This window comes from Chamaea fasciata, unplaced genomic scaffold, assembly GCF_029207755.1.
Source record: "Chamaea fasciata isolate MVZ Bird 193981 ecotype frontalis unplaced genomic scaffold, bChaFas1.0.hap1 SCAF_6, whole genome shotgun sequence".
NCBI classification, from domain to species: domain Eukaryota; kingdom Metazoa; phylum Chordata; class Aves; order Passeriformes; family Sylviidae; genus Chamaea; species Chamaea fasciata.
Genome location: NW_027094091.1, coordinates 27,128,837 through 27,145,629, shown reverse-complemented (window position 1 = coordinate 27,145,629; position 16,793 = coordinate 27,128,837). Strand labels below are relative to the sequence as shown.

Here is a 16,793-nt window from a genome sequence, read left to right as displayed (position 1 = left end):
TTCTCTTGGGGAGATTTTAAGAAACCCCAAAAAAGCACGATGAAGCGCCAAATGACTGAATTTTACTGCTGAGACCCTCCTGCCGCCGAGCAGGGAAGAAGGAGAGCTCCCGAAGGGGAGCATCCCGGGGGGGCCCTGGGGCCGTGGCGGGGGGCGGGATCGTGCAGGGGAGGGCGGGGGCTCGGCCCGGGGCCCGCCCCGGGCACAACAGGGGCGGCGCCGCTCGCCGGGGTCCCGCATCCCCGCCGGGCGGTGCGGGGCGTGCGGAGTGCGTCGGCTCGGCTCGGCTCGGCTCGGCTCGGCTCGGCTCGGCTCGGCTCGGCTCGGCTCGGCTCGGCTCGGCCCGGCCCGGCCTGGCTCGGTTCGGCTTGGCTTCGCTCGGCTGGACGAGGCGCGGCTGCCGTCGGGCAGAGGGTTCGCTGCGCGCCCCGCAGCCCCGGCGGCCGCGGGATGGAGCTCGGCGCGGCGCGGCTGCTGGCGGTCCTGCTGTGCCTGACTCCCGGTAAGCCCTCGGGGAGCCCCGCGTGCCCCGGGTCCGGTCTGTCGGGAAGCCGCCGGGGTCCGGCCGCCCCGCGGGATCCCGAGGAGAGGGGGCGCGGAGATGCCCGGGTGCCGCGAAGGGCGCGGGTGCGGCTTTCCTATGGGTTAGTCGGGGATGCTTGAGCGGATGAGACAGTGCGAGTCCCCGAGTGGGACGGGACGCCTGTGGCTGCGGGCTTGCTGGCCCCTCCTGTCCTGTCCTGTTGGCCTCTCCTGTCCGGCCGGCTGGTGCTGGCCCGTCGGAGAGGGCTGCCTGCCATTGGCATAGTGTCCTGCTCTCTTGGCTACAGCATCAGCTGTCGTTTCCGAGAGCAAAATGTCCCTGGAGCCAAACGCGGGAAACCTGTCATCAGCGAAGAACCTGCTCGGAATGCAAGTGATTAAAGCACCGGGAAATGCTAGCGAAACAGGGAATGTCCCGGTCTGGCCACGCTTTTTTGTTGCCCGCTGAAGCCGGTCGAGCTGTCGCGGTTGGGGCTGCGGCCCGGGCCGGTGAGGCGGGATTCCTGAAGGTGATGACAGCAGCTAGGGCGGACTGAAAATCTCTCCGAGCTGGGCTGGTGCCTCAGAGCAAGCCCTGGCACCCAGATCTCAAGCTCCAGTGTCTCCGGGTGGGTGCGATGGAAGCCGTGGTGCCGATAATCCGGTAGTAATACAGTTTTGCCGAACTGCTTAGGAGGAAAGAGATAAAGCTAGAAAATCATGGCACAAAATAAGTTCATGGGATCTCAAATTTGTGACAAAATATAAAGTAGGGGTTTTTTTTGCATAATGCATTGATCAGTAGTCTCACAGAAGTATATTCAATTTATTATAAGAAAAGTTCGTAATCCCCAAGGGAGTGAGATCATCAGATGAAGGTTCACTTCATTTCAATGTCCCACATCCTTTTGTTAGACCTTGAAGTTGGCAATGCGAGAAAACAGGAACTCCACCCTGGCTGGCTGAATTGTAGTGCTCTGCAGCTAGCTCCTGACCATCTGCCTTTGCTTCCTGTTATGACAGGATTTTTGAACTTTTTGGGATGTGTGAAAAATCATGATTTACCCTTCACTGCTGAATAGGTGATGTGAAAGTGTCCACTTAAAACCTGCTGCATATTCCTGTATATGCATATGGTTGAGTAGCATTTGCTTTGTTTATTGGTTTTATTTGAGGGGTTTCATACATGTTTTTGCAGGTTTATTTATGTCTCTGGATCAGCCAACCCTTAGCATCCAAAAAGATGTCCTCACAATAATGGCAAACAACACACTAAATATTACTTGCAGGTAAGGATGAGCCTGTTCAGCATGATTTTGTTGACTGGTAATTTATGTAGTGAGCTTTTGTACAGAATCACACATGATGTGATCTCTCTCCTGTTTTCTCTCCACTCCCTTTGTGCCTACTGCTTCACTTTTCCCTGAGAAGTTTTAGAAATTATGTGGGAGGGTTGGAGCAAGAGAGAGCTGGGGAGTGTAAGGTGACTGGGAGGAGGAAGCATCAGCTGTGTCCTTGTGGATCCTGCTGGTGAGCCATACTCTCAATGCTCTCTTTTGGGTGCTTTGTCACTTAGATTCAGCAGAATGTAAATCTCAGATAGCTTCCTTGTAACTGTTACCAGTAGGCTGCGTGTGTGAATTTGTCCTGCATGGTTTCAGGGGGCAAAGCCCATCCCTGTCCCTAGCCACAGAGACTGGTGGAGCTGGGGATCATATCACAAGTGTCTGCTCCTCTAACATTTGCTTTCCCAGTGGTCAGAGACCGCTGGAGTGGTCGTGGCCAAGCAAGCAGAGCAATGCTGAGAGGCGTATCTCCGTGACAGACTGCAGTGATGGCCCCTACTGCAAGACACTCACTTTGAGCAAAGTCGTTGGCAATGACACAGGAGACTACAAGTGCCTTTACAGGGACAACCAGGCAGCTACAACCATTTATGTTTATGTTCAAGGTAAGTGCTTACACAGCTCTCAGGTGTCTCTTTCCCCAGTGTCAAGTGAAAAAAGGAATTTATTAATCTTAGAATTTTTGATCCTATGAAACATTTTTCATGTTTTCATGTTGAGTAATTAAATTCAGGTATGCTAGTTGCCATCAACACAAAAGCCTTTGTACCTATAATTCTGAACTGACCTGCCATATGGAGTACATGGTCTGCTGTTCTCCACCCAGAATTTAGCATACATATCTCTGCTGAGTCTTAGCCTGTCCTCGTGAATGCAGAGCTATTACTGACCTCAGCAGGAGTTTCATATGAGAGAGCATTAGAGAGATTTTATATTTGTTAAAAATTTCAGATCCAATCCCATGTACGATTTGTACTGATACCATTAAAAAAACCCCAAACCAACCAAACCCCAAAGCATAAACTTCCATACATTTGCTGACTCTGGTGGTAAAATTTATGTAGGCTGTAAGAGCTCAGTTTTCAAACTTGGGCTGTCAGTGGTGTTGGCAGCAGAGCAGCTGAGTGTCGCAGACACTGCAAAGCCTCCAGTTGTGCATTCAGCTTCAATAAGTGCATTCATTGAGGCATTTGCCTTTTTGCACTGGTGGCTTCACCCTCGTTTCCATATGCATCCTGTTTCCTCTTTATTGTTAGCTTGTAGTTACCATTTTGAGAAATGAGATGTAATTAAGTATGTAGTTTGTTTTATAATATCATGGACCTATTTTTTTGTATTTTTTCTGACTTTGAAAAGGATGCTTCCATCAGGGAAGTCTGTGTAACATGTCACAACTTTTAAGTGATATTTCCTGTAACACTTCTGCAAGGAAAGTCACACTGGGCTAAATCAGTTTTTGTCAGCAAAAGGACTGCTGTAGCAGGAAGCCATTCTCCAAAGTGCACTCTGCTGCTGATAACTGTTTTGAGAATAATAATATTCTGAATCTGGGGGGTTTGGGTGTCTATAAAAACATGTACCTCCCCTATTTAGTCTCATTATTTCAGTGCTTTGGGACATGGAAAATAATAAAACTGACTTGTGGAAAAATATACAGGGAAAGAAGAAAACTGGAAAAGTTTTCTCCATAATCATGTGATGAATAATAGACACATATCAATTGAATATTATTCTAGATTACAGATCGCCATTTGTGACTTCAGTGAGTGATCAGCTTGGCATTGTATACATCACTAAGAATAAAACTGTGGTAGTGCCGTGCCTTGGAACCGTATCAAATCTCAATGTATCTCTACATGCGGTAAGGAAAAAGCCTGTTACTTTTTCAAGAGTTAGTTGAAATCACTGTGGCATAAATATATTATTTGAAGTATAAATAGATTTCTTAAAAATTTCTTTCCATTGTTGTGAGTTTTATGGTCTGTGATTACAAGATGAGTGCTGTACCTGTACTCATCTATGGCATTGCACTCTCAAAGCATGTATTAATTCCCTAAGCTAGGCTGTTAAAATGGGGGCCCTGCAGTTGTGGAAAACGCTGGAGATGACAATTCAGGGTTGTTTGATTTTTGAAATCTGACTATATGTTTTATCAATATTCCAAACAGAAATATCCAGAAAAGATATTTGTTCCTGATGGTAAATCCATTTCGTGGAATAATAAAAAAGGCTTCACTATACCCAGTCATTTAATCAACTATGCAGGCATGGTCTTCTGCGAAGCTAAAATAGACGATGAAAGCTACCAGTCTGTGATATACATAGTTGCAGTTGTAGGTAAGCCAAAGGTTTTCATTTCTCTATAACCAATGTTCTTTTGCTTTCTACAGCATACTGAACCAATTACATTTGGTTGGACACTAGGTTATTCAATACTGACAATACAGCTAATGCAAAATGGATGTTGCGATTTATATCACTTTTCTTTTAAATGCAATGTATTGTGTTCTTTCTGGTTGATTGCTGGGATAAGTGCTTCTATTTTTAGCGTTTCACACTGATGCCAGGGATGTAATTTTTTTTTTCTGACAATGCAAACCTTTTTCCTAAAATCACTTATCCACAATGTCAGTTACAGCTGAAGGAAATGAGAGGCAAACATCCATCAGCAGCAGATGAAAAGAAATTGCGCTGAGGGGATACCAAGGGAAGGGTGGATCTGAAGGTCTCACTACAAGCTGGGTTGTCTTGTCTCCCCAAAGATCTGTGTCTCGACTCTCACAGGGTTTTATGCTTTCCTGGTATATTTTGTCAGATGTTCATCAAATCCCAGAAATACTGTGGTAATTCTGTGGAGGCTTAAGCCTGAGATGAAATTCAGCAGCTATTTCTCTTTCAGCTGAGGACACAGTGACTATTTCAAGTATCCAAATGGCACCAAGGCAATCTCTCCTGGCTTGTTAGGAAGGCATAGCAGCCCTTCTTTCTTTGCTCTGTGCAAGAGACTTTTGATTCTCCACCAAATTCACAAGTCCTCACTCTGATTTGGAGGAATTTCAACATATCTGTAGAATTTCTGCATTCAGAATATTCTGTTTTGAAATATTTTACTGCACAAAGTAAACTTTGGATAATTTTGCTAATGCCCCACTGTTATTCTCTATAAAATTCCTGCTTACTGTTGGGAATGGATATAGATCTCCCTTAGTTTTAGGTCTCACAAGGATAAGAAGGAGGTGTCTAAGGCAGAGGAACTGTGTGAGTCACTGTCTCTTGCTTGGTTCCACTGGTGGAGGGGCTCTGATCAAGTGCACACATCCTGCTGTGTCACTGTCTGACATGGGTCTCAGCTGGGAAGTGCTCAGGGCAGGCACATCACTTCTCTCCAGGCTCCTTTGTACACCCATTATCATGCTGCCCTGGGGCATCCCGGGGCTTTTTTGTAGCTGGGGTTTTGATGAATTCACCTGGGAAATTTGATTCTGAGTACTGTAAACAAACCTCTTCTTACCCCTATGTTTCATGTGTGCCTTTGTCTTTCTCTAGGGTACCGAATTTATGACCTGACGATGAACCCACACGATGAAGTAGAGCTGGCAGTGGGAGAAAAACTTGTTCTCAATTGCACTGTGAGGACAGAGCTGAATGTGGGAATCGATTTTAAATGGGATTACCCTTCCATCAAGGTAAAGTTGTATGAACTTACAAGTGCCTTCATCACAAAGCAATTTGATTTATTTAGGTATAATGTCACTTCCCCCTTTAAAACAGTAAGAAAGAAGATGATAATACACAATGAAATCTCTGGTGTATGCAAGTGTGCAAAGGGTGACAGAAGGAATAACAATATCATTTGCAAACATCTCTGTATTTTGTCTATTACAGGAAAAACGTGCCACTATTAGGGATGTAAAAACCACTGCAGGAGAAATCAAGAAGTTTGTGAGCACCCTTACCATTGACAGTGTGTCCTTAGGCGACAAGGGCCGATATACTTGTGCAGCATCCAGTGGTCGTATGAACATGAAAAACAGCAGTTACTTCGTTATCCATGGTATGACATTTTCCACTTCAGTTTCGTTGGTTGTTTCAGATTTGGGATTAATTACTGGGATGCAGAAGGCAGCTCGATGATGAATCAAATGACAGAAATGAACCAAACTGCAGCTACAGTATTTCTCTTACAAACAGTATGGGATTATTTTTATACCCCAGCCTTAGTTAATAGTAAGATTTTAAACGATGCTGTATTTTACTGAAAGCTGTAGAATCCCACCAGAAAGTGGGCAGTAAAATAAACTGATGTAAGCCTCTGACCCTCTTCTGCATGGACCTCCTTAAGGTCCTGTAAAACTCAATTTGCGTAGGTGCCTTTGTGCATGGGCTGCCTGTTCTCGCTCTTGGTGAACTTAAGCTAGATCTTGGTGGCTCTGGGACACAAGAGTCTGGGATCAGCATGAATGAAGCTGAGAAAATAAAACTTTCAGCCTTTGCATTATGAATAGATGAATCAAATGGAGTTTTGGTCGTATGGAAATGATGCAAGGGAAACAGCTTTGGCTAAGTGAATAGACAAGTACGAGGCCACATCCTACAGCCTTTTCTCAACCCCCTCTTGGGCACAGCCCCAGCTTCACTAACTTACTTACAGAAAAAAATTACCAGCATGAGAATGGCTCATTTTTAATCACCAAGTCAGACAAAGAGGTTTATATTTTGAGGAAGACTGGTTTTCCTGAGACCTGATTTCAGGGGCCAGAATATTAATGGCACTTTTAAAATGAAACAAAAATCTTTCAAACTTATTGTGGGCATAGTGATTCAAGATATACTGAATTTTCTCCTGTGTTCTTTCTGTTCTGCTCTTCAGGAGCCAAAATTAAATCATCTGCTATACTGAGTATACCAGATGCTAAGTCTAAACCATCCTAAATCTTAGTCAAAAGGCTAATCACTGTCTTATGTCTGAATGCAAGTTTATAACTTACAAGAAGTAATGTAAATAATTCCAAAGTACTCTGTTACTGCAGTGGTTCAAATCCATACTTGAGAATAGCCTGAGAATATCTAACTTTATCACACTGTAGTTTTGAATAGTCTAATTTCCTGGAATGAATATATTGAGAGAGTTTTACGCAATGTATATATATATATGTGTATATACAGGTCTGACAGTTGGCACACTATCCTGAGAGCTGAGTCTTGTCTCTGCTTTCCAGGGCTCCTCAGTGAGGGAAATGGTCTGTTCCTCTGTGTGAAGGAAAGGACTAGGTTTTCATGGTGGCATCACTCCAGAGCCCAGTTTGGAGCCAGCTGTGCTTTACCAATGACCCTGTCACTAACTTCAATTTGTCATCTTGCTAGGTGCCAACCCAAATGGAAAGCACTTTTGCTTTGGTCCATGAGAAAATAACATTTAGTTTACTTCCTTTTTTTCCCCCCCCAGAAAGTCCTTTTATTCACCTGGAGAAAATGGAGAATGTAGTTGAGACAAGGCTAGGTGACACAGTCAAAATTCCTGTCAAGTTTAAAGGATATCCTTCACCAGAGGCTAAATGGTAAGAACTGGGATATAATGTGTTTGAAAAAATGAGCTATTCTTAGTTAAAGCAAATCATTAAATATTCTAAGCGCTCTGTATTTTCTTCAGGTATAAAAATGGAAAAGCCATCAGTGCAAATCATACAGTTAAACTTGGCTATGCATTAGTGATCACTGAAGCAACTGAAAAGGACGCAGGGAATTACACAGTTGTCCTTACAAACCCCATTAACAAGATGCAGAAAAGACATACATTTACCCTGCTGGTAAATGGTAAGTGGGGTAACAGAAGTGCCTTTGTTTCATGTGTGGATGTGGTATATTACCTTCCTTACACTGAATTCATCCCATACCTATGAAAATTCAAGTACTGAAGAAGAACAGCCCTTGAACCTCAGCCCTGGGAGGGCAGAGCTAACTGGTTTCCCCTGGCTCTAGGATGTGTCAGTCAAGAGGCTGCAGACTGGGTGTTGGTGTTGTGATGATACTTTGTGTGGGCTGGGGTTTTTTGTTTTGTTTTGGGGTTTTTTTTCTGTATATTATTCTTTGCCTCTGTGTCCTGCTCTTTTCCTGCCCTTCTTGCTGTCTGTGTTGCTGGAGTCCCCCTCCACCCCACTCCATCCTGGCCCTGTCCCGCCTCACCCATCCTTCCTGCCCCACACAGGCTATCCCTCCTCTTCTGCCCTGCCCTCTGCAACCCTCCTCCTCCTCCCCTACCTCCTCCTTTCTGCTCCCCAGGAAACAGCCTGTGCTTTGAAGACAGCAGGTCTTGGAAAGGGCAGCAAGGCTACGTGCAGTGGGATCAGGCCTGGGGTATAATGTGCATTTAATGTCTGGGAATGCGGGTGCGAGTCCAGGAGCTGCATTTTAAACCACGGAGTACTGAAGGGGAAGTACTTAGGAGTACTTAAGTATCCTGATCCTCAAAGTGTTGGCCAGGTTCACTGCTTCCTCACATGTCCTTGAAGATGCTCTGTGTTGCACTCGTGTTGGGGCATGTGTGAATTGGCCACCGTGGGTCTAATGCATGCACACTAGGGAGCCTTCAGCAGGAGCTGTGACTTGCTGCCCTCTCCTGCAGTGCCCCCCCAGATCGGTGAGAATGCTCTGATGGCCCCTGTGGACTCCTACAAGTACGGCTCAACACAAGCACTCACCTGCACCGTCTACGCCGTCCCACCACCCACCACCGTGCTCTGGCACTGGCAGCTGGAGGAGGAGTGCACCTTCAGCCCCCAGTGAGTTCCAAGTCCTTGCTGTCTTCTGCAGCTTATGTATGTCCGGAGCAATATTTGTGTTGGGTTGGGGTTTGTTTGGTTCCTCCCTCATCCAGGCTTGTTACTGAGTGCAAACCCAATGGCCAATGAAGAAAAAGATTGTTGTACTTAATTTGCAGATTCCTGCAGGCAGGCTCTGCCAAGGTCATTGTTGCTGGCAGAAGCGAGGGCCACCCGCTGAGAGGATCCAGCAGTGCTGGCATGTTGCTGTCATGCACTCTTGAAGGGCATCTCGACTTGCACGGGGTCCTAAATGCAGCTGTTTGCATGCCCTTCCCTCAGATCCCCCTATGGGCTGCGGGCTCAAAACTCCATCCCAAACAGAGGAAATTTACTGTTTATGCTAATTATGCGTCCTTGTGGTGTTTTTTTTTCTTGTGCTCAAATGCTGAGTGTGATGGTGCTCTTTATCTGTGTGAAAGTGTATCTCAGAGGAAGTGCACTGATTGATGTTGGGGAATGATAGAGAGAGTGCCTGACTGAGATTCACTCAGCTTCCCTTATCTGGGCCTGCCATAAGCCCAGATTTCCTTTAAAAAAAAAGGCCAGGATTAAAAAAAAAAAGAAGCATTCTTCTTTCCTGTTGTTGTTTTTAAAATGATCCCACTAGTTTCTTCCTTTGGTGCCTGGTTGCTTCCTACACAATGGCTACTGTCCTCAAGAAGTTTTTGTAGGGAGTTCAGTGATTTTTATGTCTCTCTGCCTTCCTTTGAACTAAATCAATTTGAATCATCCATTTATGAATGGAGGTTTGTTCCCAGAATAGCTGCTTTCGTCCAACCATCCCAACTGAGCTGACACAGTAAGATTAATTAGGAAATTCACCTTTAGGCTTGGGGTCCTTTACTTTGAAGAGCATGAAGGTCTCAGGAGGTTATAGGGTGAAAGTTAACAGAAATATTTCCAGAAGCGTACGCTTCCCTCACAGATGCATGCTGCGGCGAGTGATGCATCTGACTTGTAAATATCTGCATATTATAAGGAGAACCCAAAATACCTCTCTTGAAGGGCAAATATTCATTCCTCTTATCTAATGCACATGTCCTTGCTTACATTTCAGGAAAGTTCGCTCAGGAGCCAATCCATATGCATGCAAGAAATGGAAACTGATCTCAGAGAGAAAGGGTGGGAATCAGGTTGAAATTAAGCACCGGGTTGTTACTATTGCTGGGAAAACAAAGGTGAGCACATTTTCTTTTCTCTTGGCTGGGGGTGATTAACCCTGTTCAGCAGTCCCCATGTCTGGAAACACATCATTGGAGATGAGACTCTTTTCACCTATTGTTAAACTTATTGTCTATTGTTAGACTTATTGTCTACTCTCAGTTAGGTGGGCAATCTCCTGCTGAAGCCAAGAGGCAGAGATACACACTTTCAGGTCCTTTGAACACTGATCCAAAGTGAATCTCCACTGAGGAATATAACTGACTTAGACTTCAATAACTGCCTCTTAGTGGTCTAAAGGTAGATAAGTTAATCTTGCCAATTAACTGTAATAGAAGTTGGAGAGACTGAAAAGCAGAAAAAATTGTGGGTGCAGCATTTTTTTACACATATACCAAAGTCCACCTTCTGCTTCTTCTCGTTTCCTTTTACCTGATTTTTACACACTTAAGGACAAAAATCTAAACTTCAGAAGGGGACTGTGCTTCTGCCATGCCATGGGTTTTTGCTTTGGAGAGATTTTTGGTTGTACGGATATCTGCAGAGCCCTTTGCTGAGCTGCTGAGGTGGTTGGGCATTACTTTAGCACTGATGTGGTATGAAATTGCTTAATTGTTTTTTTCTAGACTGCAAGCACCCTTGTGATTCAAGCAGCAAATGTATCTGCTTTGTACAGATGTATGGCTACAAACAGGGCTGGGTCAAGTGAGAGAGTGATCTCCTTCCATGTGACCAGTAAGTGCACCCTGCCAAGGACAGCCATGTTAAATTAACATTATTTTGTCTGTTTGCTATTGAAAGGCACTTCAGTGATGTTACCTGATTCCTGTGCTTTATGAAATCCTTCAGTTCTTTGAGATTTTAGGTTTACTTAAGGCTTTCTTTAGGCAGCCTTTAAAGTTGCCACTAATTTCAGCCAAATGATTAGTTCTGCTAGCATCAGTGGAATGGTAGCATCAGATGGAAGATAGGCACTGTTGTCCCAAGAGTGACTACTGTTGAGCATTTGCAGGTACTTAAAAGAGCAACAGAAAAATTATGGTAGTGTCACAAAGTGATTAAAGACCTACTGTAAGAGTTAAGGCTAAAATTTTCCAAACCAGTGGCAAAGTACCTCTGTCTCCTTAACAATCAGTCCCCATATTCACATGCCAAAACTTTATTTCAATCCAAATCTGAAAGTGAACCCTAAGATAGTGCTGAGAATCATCTTAGGTTGCTGTGAATTTCTACAGGAAGAGTAATTTATTAATGTTAGCCACAAAATGCACAATCAAATAGGATTTTATTTTAATTTTTTTAACTTACAGGGGGTCTTGAAATTAATGTCCAGCCTCAGAATCAAGTGACAGAGAAGGATAACATGTCCTTGCGATGCACAGCAGACAAGTTCACCTTTGAGAAGCTATCGTGGTACAAACTCAGTGCTCACGTTGCACAGACTCCCTTTGGAGGGCTGCCCATGCCTGTTTGCAAGAACCTCAATGCTCTCCAGAAGCTGAACGAGACAGTTTCAAATACCAATGGTGAAAACGTCACCTTAGAGCTCATCCTTCGTAACATCTCCCTCCAAGATGGAGGGGACTATGTTTGCATTGCTCAGGACAAAAAGGCTAAAACACAGCACTGCCTGGTGAAGCACCTCACTGTTCAAGGTGCAGATCTCTTACTCTGAAGCAAAACGCGTGGTTGTGTAGGAAAACAATTGCAGTAGTGGCGGTTTTTGGTACATTAGGCTTTGCATGTGTTTGGTTAATGGTGTGCTCACTTTGTTAAATAGATTTGAACCAGTTGTTCTAATACACACTTCTGGGGCTTGTCCAGGCAGCAGGGACAGCTTCATTAATACCAGTGAGGAAACACTGACTGAGCCACTGTACTGTGCAAGGAGATGTGTTTGATTTCTGATGAAGTAATGTGTTTAGCTCAGTAACTTCTCAACCTTACTTTTCAGAACACATTTTTCTCTGTAGCTGTATATGAAAGTGTGCATTCATAGCTTTAATGCTGTTGCTTTGTGTGACTGACTCTCGAGTTTGGAGTAGTGCCTATAATTTAAAGCTACCATGAGTGATACTGGTATTCAGGCACAAGCAATGCAAGCTGATAGCCAGTCAGCTTTTCACACATCACAAATAGTGATGACTTTGCTTTGGGACCTAGATGTCTAGGTTGATTAGGCAGATTCAGGAAAATACTTACACATGTTCATGGCCTGTCCTGAATGGACGCTTAATGGACCAAGAGTGTCAAGCCTCTCATAAGGACCCTTGACAGAGAAATGAGAGGGAAGCAGCTTCTCAATTACTCTCTCTTCCCTCAGCAGCCTGAGCAGTTACAAATGAAATCAGCTAAAGCAGTTTATGTCAATACTGTTGAAATTTTCTTGGCTATTATAATTTTTCATCATGTGGAAGTTGAACTATGATCTTAGCATGAACACTGTGGGTCTTGGTGTAATAAAAGGATTTGAGACTTGGTAACTGAGACATACACTGATACTACTGAAAAAAATTATCTTTTTCTTAATAATCAGTGATTTTACTGTATTTTCAAACTAACAGAGCCCATGGCACCCACACTTGTTGGAAATCTGGAAAATCAAACAACAAACATTGGTGAAACTATAGAAGTGTCATGTGCAGTGAATGGCATTCCTCCTCCAAGCATTATGTGGTTTAAAAATAATGAGACCCTTGTGGAAGATTCAGGTGAGGATTGCTCCCTTGCTATTATCATTAAAAGGCTTTCTTTCACGGGACTGACTGCTGATTTTCACCATGAAAAGTTTTATTTTGAATTCTTAACAAAAAGAGACATAAAAATAGCAAAATTAAGACTCATAATTTTTTCCAGGTATTGTTTTGAAAGATGGGAACAAAACATTAACCATACGTCGAGTGAGGAAAGAAGATGGAGGATTATACACCTGCCTTGCATGCAATGTCCTCGGGTGCAGTAAAACAGTGGCTTTTTTTTCAGTGGAAGGTTGGTGTTAGCTTCTTTCCAGATTGTACATAAAATCTTTAGAATAACTAGAGGAAAACCTACTGGCTATCCTGATAGGAGATCTGAAAATATACTATGAAATTTGTGAAAAGTCCTGACCATTCCTATCAAGCTCAAATTGGGTGCTGTCATAGCTGTCATACCCCAGCTGTTGAGGTTGATGCTTTCTTCTCTGCTATGCTGCTTAGAGCTTTTCAACAAAAACTGCATCTATCTTACTTGTGGTTGCAAAGAAAACTCGGCCAATATGTACTACATGCAAACCCATACAACAGAACTATGTAAACATGCAGATATCCTGGGACATCTCTGTTGTGTAGGTAACGTAATTGTCATACTGTGTTTTTTAGCATAGTGTGTTGTACCTTTTTAAATTATGTGATTGCCTTCACAGTATCTAAGGAAAACATAGTGAAGACTTTTTGCAGTCTGTTGTGATTGCTGTCCCTTTTCAGTGAAACAGGTAGTGATTTTGAGTTAGGGGACTCCAGCCTTGGTCCACCACACTCTGAAAGCAGCATTTGTGAGACTCATCTTTCACTTGTTCCAGTCTTATCGTGGCACACTGAAATGCAAATTGCAACGACAAACAATAAATGGTAGCAAGAGGTTAGTCTGCAGTGTGGGTAGCTGGGACCATGATGGACTTTCCACTAAGAGTTACAACAAGCCTTAAACTAAAATCTCCTTGCTCTTGATATTAGTACATTTGCATACTTTAGTCACTGAGCTCTTCACAAACCTCTGTCTTTCAAGTCAGGAAGGCTGTCTGATCCATACCATTAGGAAAATTAAAGCAATATCATGTTATTCTCATACGTCCCTTTAGGATAGTTAGATGTTGGGCAAAATCTTTACATGAGGTGGAAATTATCTGCAGATGACATCGATGTAGATTTCAGCTGATGTGGTAAATATGGCTGGGGCACATCTGTAGAAGTTTGAAATTTGTGTAGGACATACTGTTTCACTCCAAGAAATTTATAGCACAGCTCGTGGGGGTCATGTGATGGAGTGTGCTGCTGTGTAGGAACATCTCTGTGGTGCAAGGGATGAAATGTAGGAGCATGATGTGGCAAATGGGCTGAAGAAGAGAGCTGCATCTGTGCACTAAAAGGTGTACAAATGGTATCTGCTGGCCACTACTTTATGGGAAAAGGAACATTGTAAACAAGACCTTATTATCATGTGTTCTTGCAGAACCACATTTTTCATGCCCCAGCTGAATGATGTCAGGAGACAAGAGAGAGATTGTTCTCTAGGTCAATCTCACAGCTCTTTATTTTCTATATGATGGAGGTGGTTTTATGGTTTCTAAAGAAAGAGTAATTAGTTTTTGGTACTCTAAAACAGTTATTTCTTTCCAAAATGTGAATTTTACTTTTTTATATTTGCCAAAGGTCTGGGCACTGTCCTTGGAACAAAGTTGATGCTGAGAAATGGGATGGTGTGTAAAACAGCATGAAACTGTGATATTCCAACATAAACCCCCAAGCTTTTTGTTTTGTTTTGCTTTCGTTTCCTTACTCCATGTTGCAGTTTTAAAACGAACCTTCAGAACAAGGACGTCCATTCTTTACTTTAATGAATGAACAAAACAAATACGCTTCCAACTATCATTCAAATATTCATTTATTTCTTCCCAGGCGCTGAAGAGAAAACAAATCTGGAGCTCATTATCCTCGTTGGCACTGCAGTGATTGCCATGTTCTTCTGGTTGCTTCTTGTAATCATCCTCCGGACTGTTAAGCGGGTAATGAAAAAATTCTCATACTGTCCTATCAGCACTGGTCTTGCATGACAAATGAGAGCTGACTTGAGGCCTTTTGTGTTGCTTCTTTCCATTGTTCTTAAATCAACAGACACATTTTTTCTCTCCATGCCATAACATTCTTGCCTGGAACCAGGGGTGCAGAAATTTGTTTTTAATTGAACAAGCCCTTGCAAGAGAAAAATGTTTCATCTGGTTCTGTTTATTAAAAAAAAAAAAAAAAAAAAAAAAAAAAAAAGAGAGAGAGAGACAGAAAAGTGCAAGTAATTTACAATGGTCACACTCATGATGACATAGTGTAGCAAAATGGTAGCTTGGCATTTCTGGGAACTAATGAAATACTCTAAAGAGAGAAAATGGCATTTTGCCTGCACATTGACAGCAAAAAACTGTGCAACTGCAACTAATACCATTTTCCAGGCCAACGGAGGGGACATGAAGACTGGCTACTTGTCAATCATCATGGATCCTGATGAAGTCCCAATAGACGAGCACTGTGAACGGCTCCCATATGATGCCAGCAAGTGGGAGTTTCCCAGAGACCGGCTAAAGCTAGGTGAGTTTTCATTGCATGAGCCATTTAGTGATACTGCAGCCAGCACCGTGCTGGAGGGTGCTTCGGGTCCTGGCTCTCCATGGGACTGCTCTGCTGCATGATCCCTGGGTGGGCTCTGTGTTCCCATTGGATATGATGGATCCTATCTACATTTTAACTCCTCTGTTAATTTCTGCTTCATGAACTCATTTTGGAGTAGCTTTTTTATTCTACAACTTTTCCTGCTGTGCCAAACGAATATATTTGTATTCTCACTTCAAGGTAAACCTCTTGGACGTGGAGCTTTTGGCCAGGTCATAGAAGCAGATGCATTTGGGATTGACAAAACTGCTACCTGCAAAACAGTGGCAGTCAAAATGCTTAAAGGTAAAAATAATGACTAGAACTTCAACTTGAATATACAATATAAGGATATTTGTCAACACTATAACCATTGTACCCATTGTTGTAAAAGTTTACCTTAATGGCTGTTATCATGAAGCAATAATTAAAGAAAGTACATGTCTTTCCTTCATTGACAACTGGAGCAACGCAGCTGTGGTTTCCTAGCCACATAATAATAATTCTGCTTTATAATTCTGCTTAGGTTCAGCAATGTAAGGTGCTCCTGCAATCAATTTGGATGTGTTCATTTTTTGCTTTATGCATCCTTGTTGGAAGCTTTCTGCAAGTCTCAAGACAATGGCTTAGGCATGCTCCAAACTGAGCCGTAGTTTGGAATAGCCTTCTCCTCACTTTAAATCATATTATACAGCCTCACATTTGCCACAGGAAAGTTGAAATGTGTGCTTCCCAGACATATTGTTCCTAAAGAAGACGTAATGGGGCAGCAAAATGGGGCTGCCAGCAGCTGGGGGCTGTATTCCACAGCATGCTGTACTGGCATGGCTGACAGCCTACCAGCCAACAGGGCTCCTCACTTGATGGGCTAGATAAATAACAGAAGAGAATGGAGAGGAGGGCAAAACCTTTCTGTCTGTGATGCTCCTGACCTGTATTGCTTTACCTCTGCAGAAGGGGCAACCCATAGTGAGCACAGAGCACTCATGTCAGAGCTGAAGATACTCATTCATATTGGCCATCATCTCAATGTTGTCAATTTACTTGGAGCCTGCACAAAGCCCGGAGGTGAGTAACTTCTTAGTGGATGAGAAGGTGCTAATGACAATCCCATTTCTTTAATTTCTGCTGCATAGACAATTGAAATTCAAAATTAAGGATTGGAAACAGTAGTTCTTTCTAACAGCAACAACAACAACAAAAATCTGGAAAGAGTGAGCAGGTCCAGAGGTGGAATAAAGGCAGAATAAGGGTGGAATAAGGACCGTGCAGGTCCGTCTCTTAGTCGTTCTATCACTTTGCTTTTCTGTACTTGAGATCCACCTGTATAGTGGACAGCCCATGTGCAGCAGACTTCAGAGCTGAGTCTAATACAAGATTTAAGAAGTTACTCTTGTCACCAGCTACAGGGTGACAGCAAGGTGAGACTTCCCCTCTCTGTCTTTGGATGGGCTGCTGGTGCCTCTGTGTGTGTGTGTGTGTGTGTGTGTGTGTGTGTGTGTGTGTGTGTGTGTGTGTGTAGGAGGGGAGATTGCAATTTGGAGTCC

General features: G+C 43.4%; 1 protein-coding gene across 2 annotated transcripts in view; it reads left to right on the top strand.

Moving 5' to 3' along the window:
* The first annotated feature begins 410 nt into the window (after positions 1-410).
* The window catches only part of KDR (kinase insert domain receptor), a 30,283-nt gene continuing 13,900 nt past the window's right edge, over positions 411-16,793 (top strand). Inside the window, exons 1-19 of one of the 2 annotated variants that reach the window (XM_066185751.1) lie at positions 411-502; positions 1,721-1,811; positions 2,277-2,473; positions 3,605-3,729; positions 4,037-4,205; positions 5,415-5,554; positions 5,754-5,922; positions 7,315-7,426; positions 7,519-7,682; positions 8,491-8,647; positions 9,747-9,867; positions 10,477-10,585; positions 11,161-11,505; positions 12,415-12,561; positions 12,707-12,838; positions 14,506-14,612; positions 15,051-15,186; positions 15,448-15,552; positions 16,201-16,314. In XM_066185751.1, coding sequence (XP_066041848.1) covers positions 451-502; positions 1,721-1,811; positions 2,277-2,473; positions 3,605-3,729; positions 4,037-4,205; positions 5,415-5,554; positions 5,754-5,922; positions 7,315-7,426; positions 7,519-7,682; positions 8,491-8,647; positions 9,747-9,867; positions 10,477-10,585; positions 11,161-11,505; positions 12,415-12,561; positions 12,707-12,838; positions 14,506-14,612; positions 15,051-15,186; positions 15,448-15,552; positions 16,201-16,314 — 2,692 coding nt within the window. In that variant the 5' untranslated portion in view covers positions 411-450. Of the gene's footprint in view, positions 503-1,720; positions 1,812-1,989; positions 2,053-2,276; positions 2,474-3,604; positions 3,730-4,036; positions 4,206-5,414; positions 5,555-5,753; positions 5,923-7,314; positions 7,427-7,518; positions 7,683-8,490; positions 8,648-9,746; positions 9,868-10,476; positions 10,586-11,160; positions 11,506-12,414; positions 12,562-12,706; positions 12,839-14,505; positions 14,613-15,050; positions 15,187-15,447; positions 15,553-16,200; positions 16,315-16,793 lie in introns of those variants that run through there. The other variant, XM_066185752.1, reaches the window with a different exon arrangement.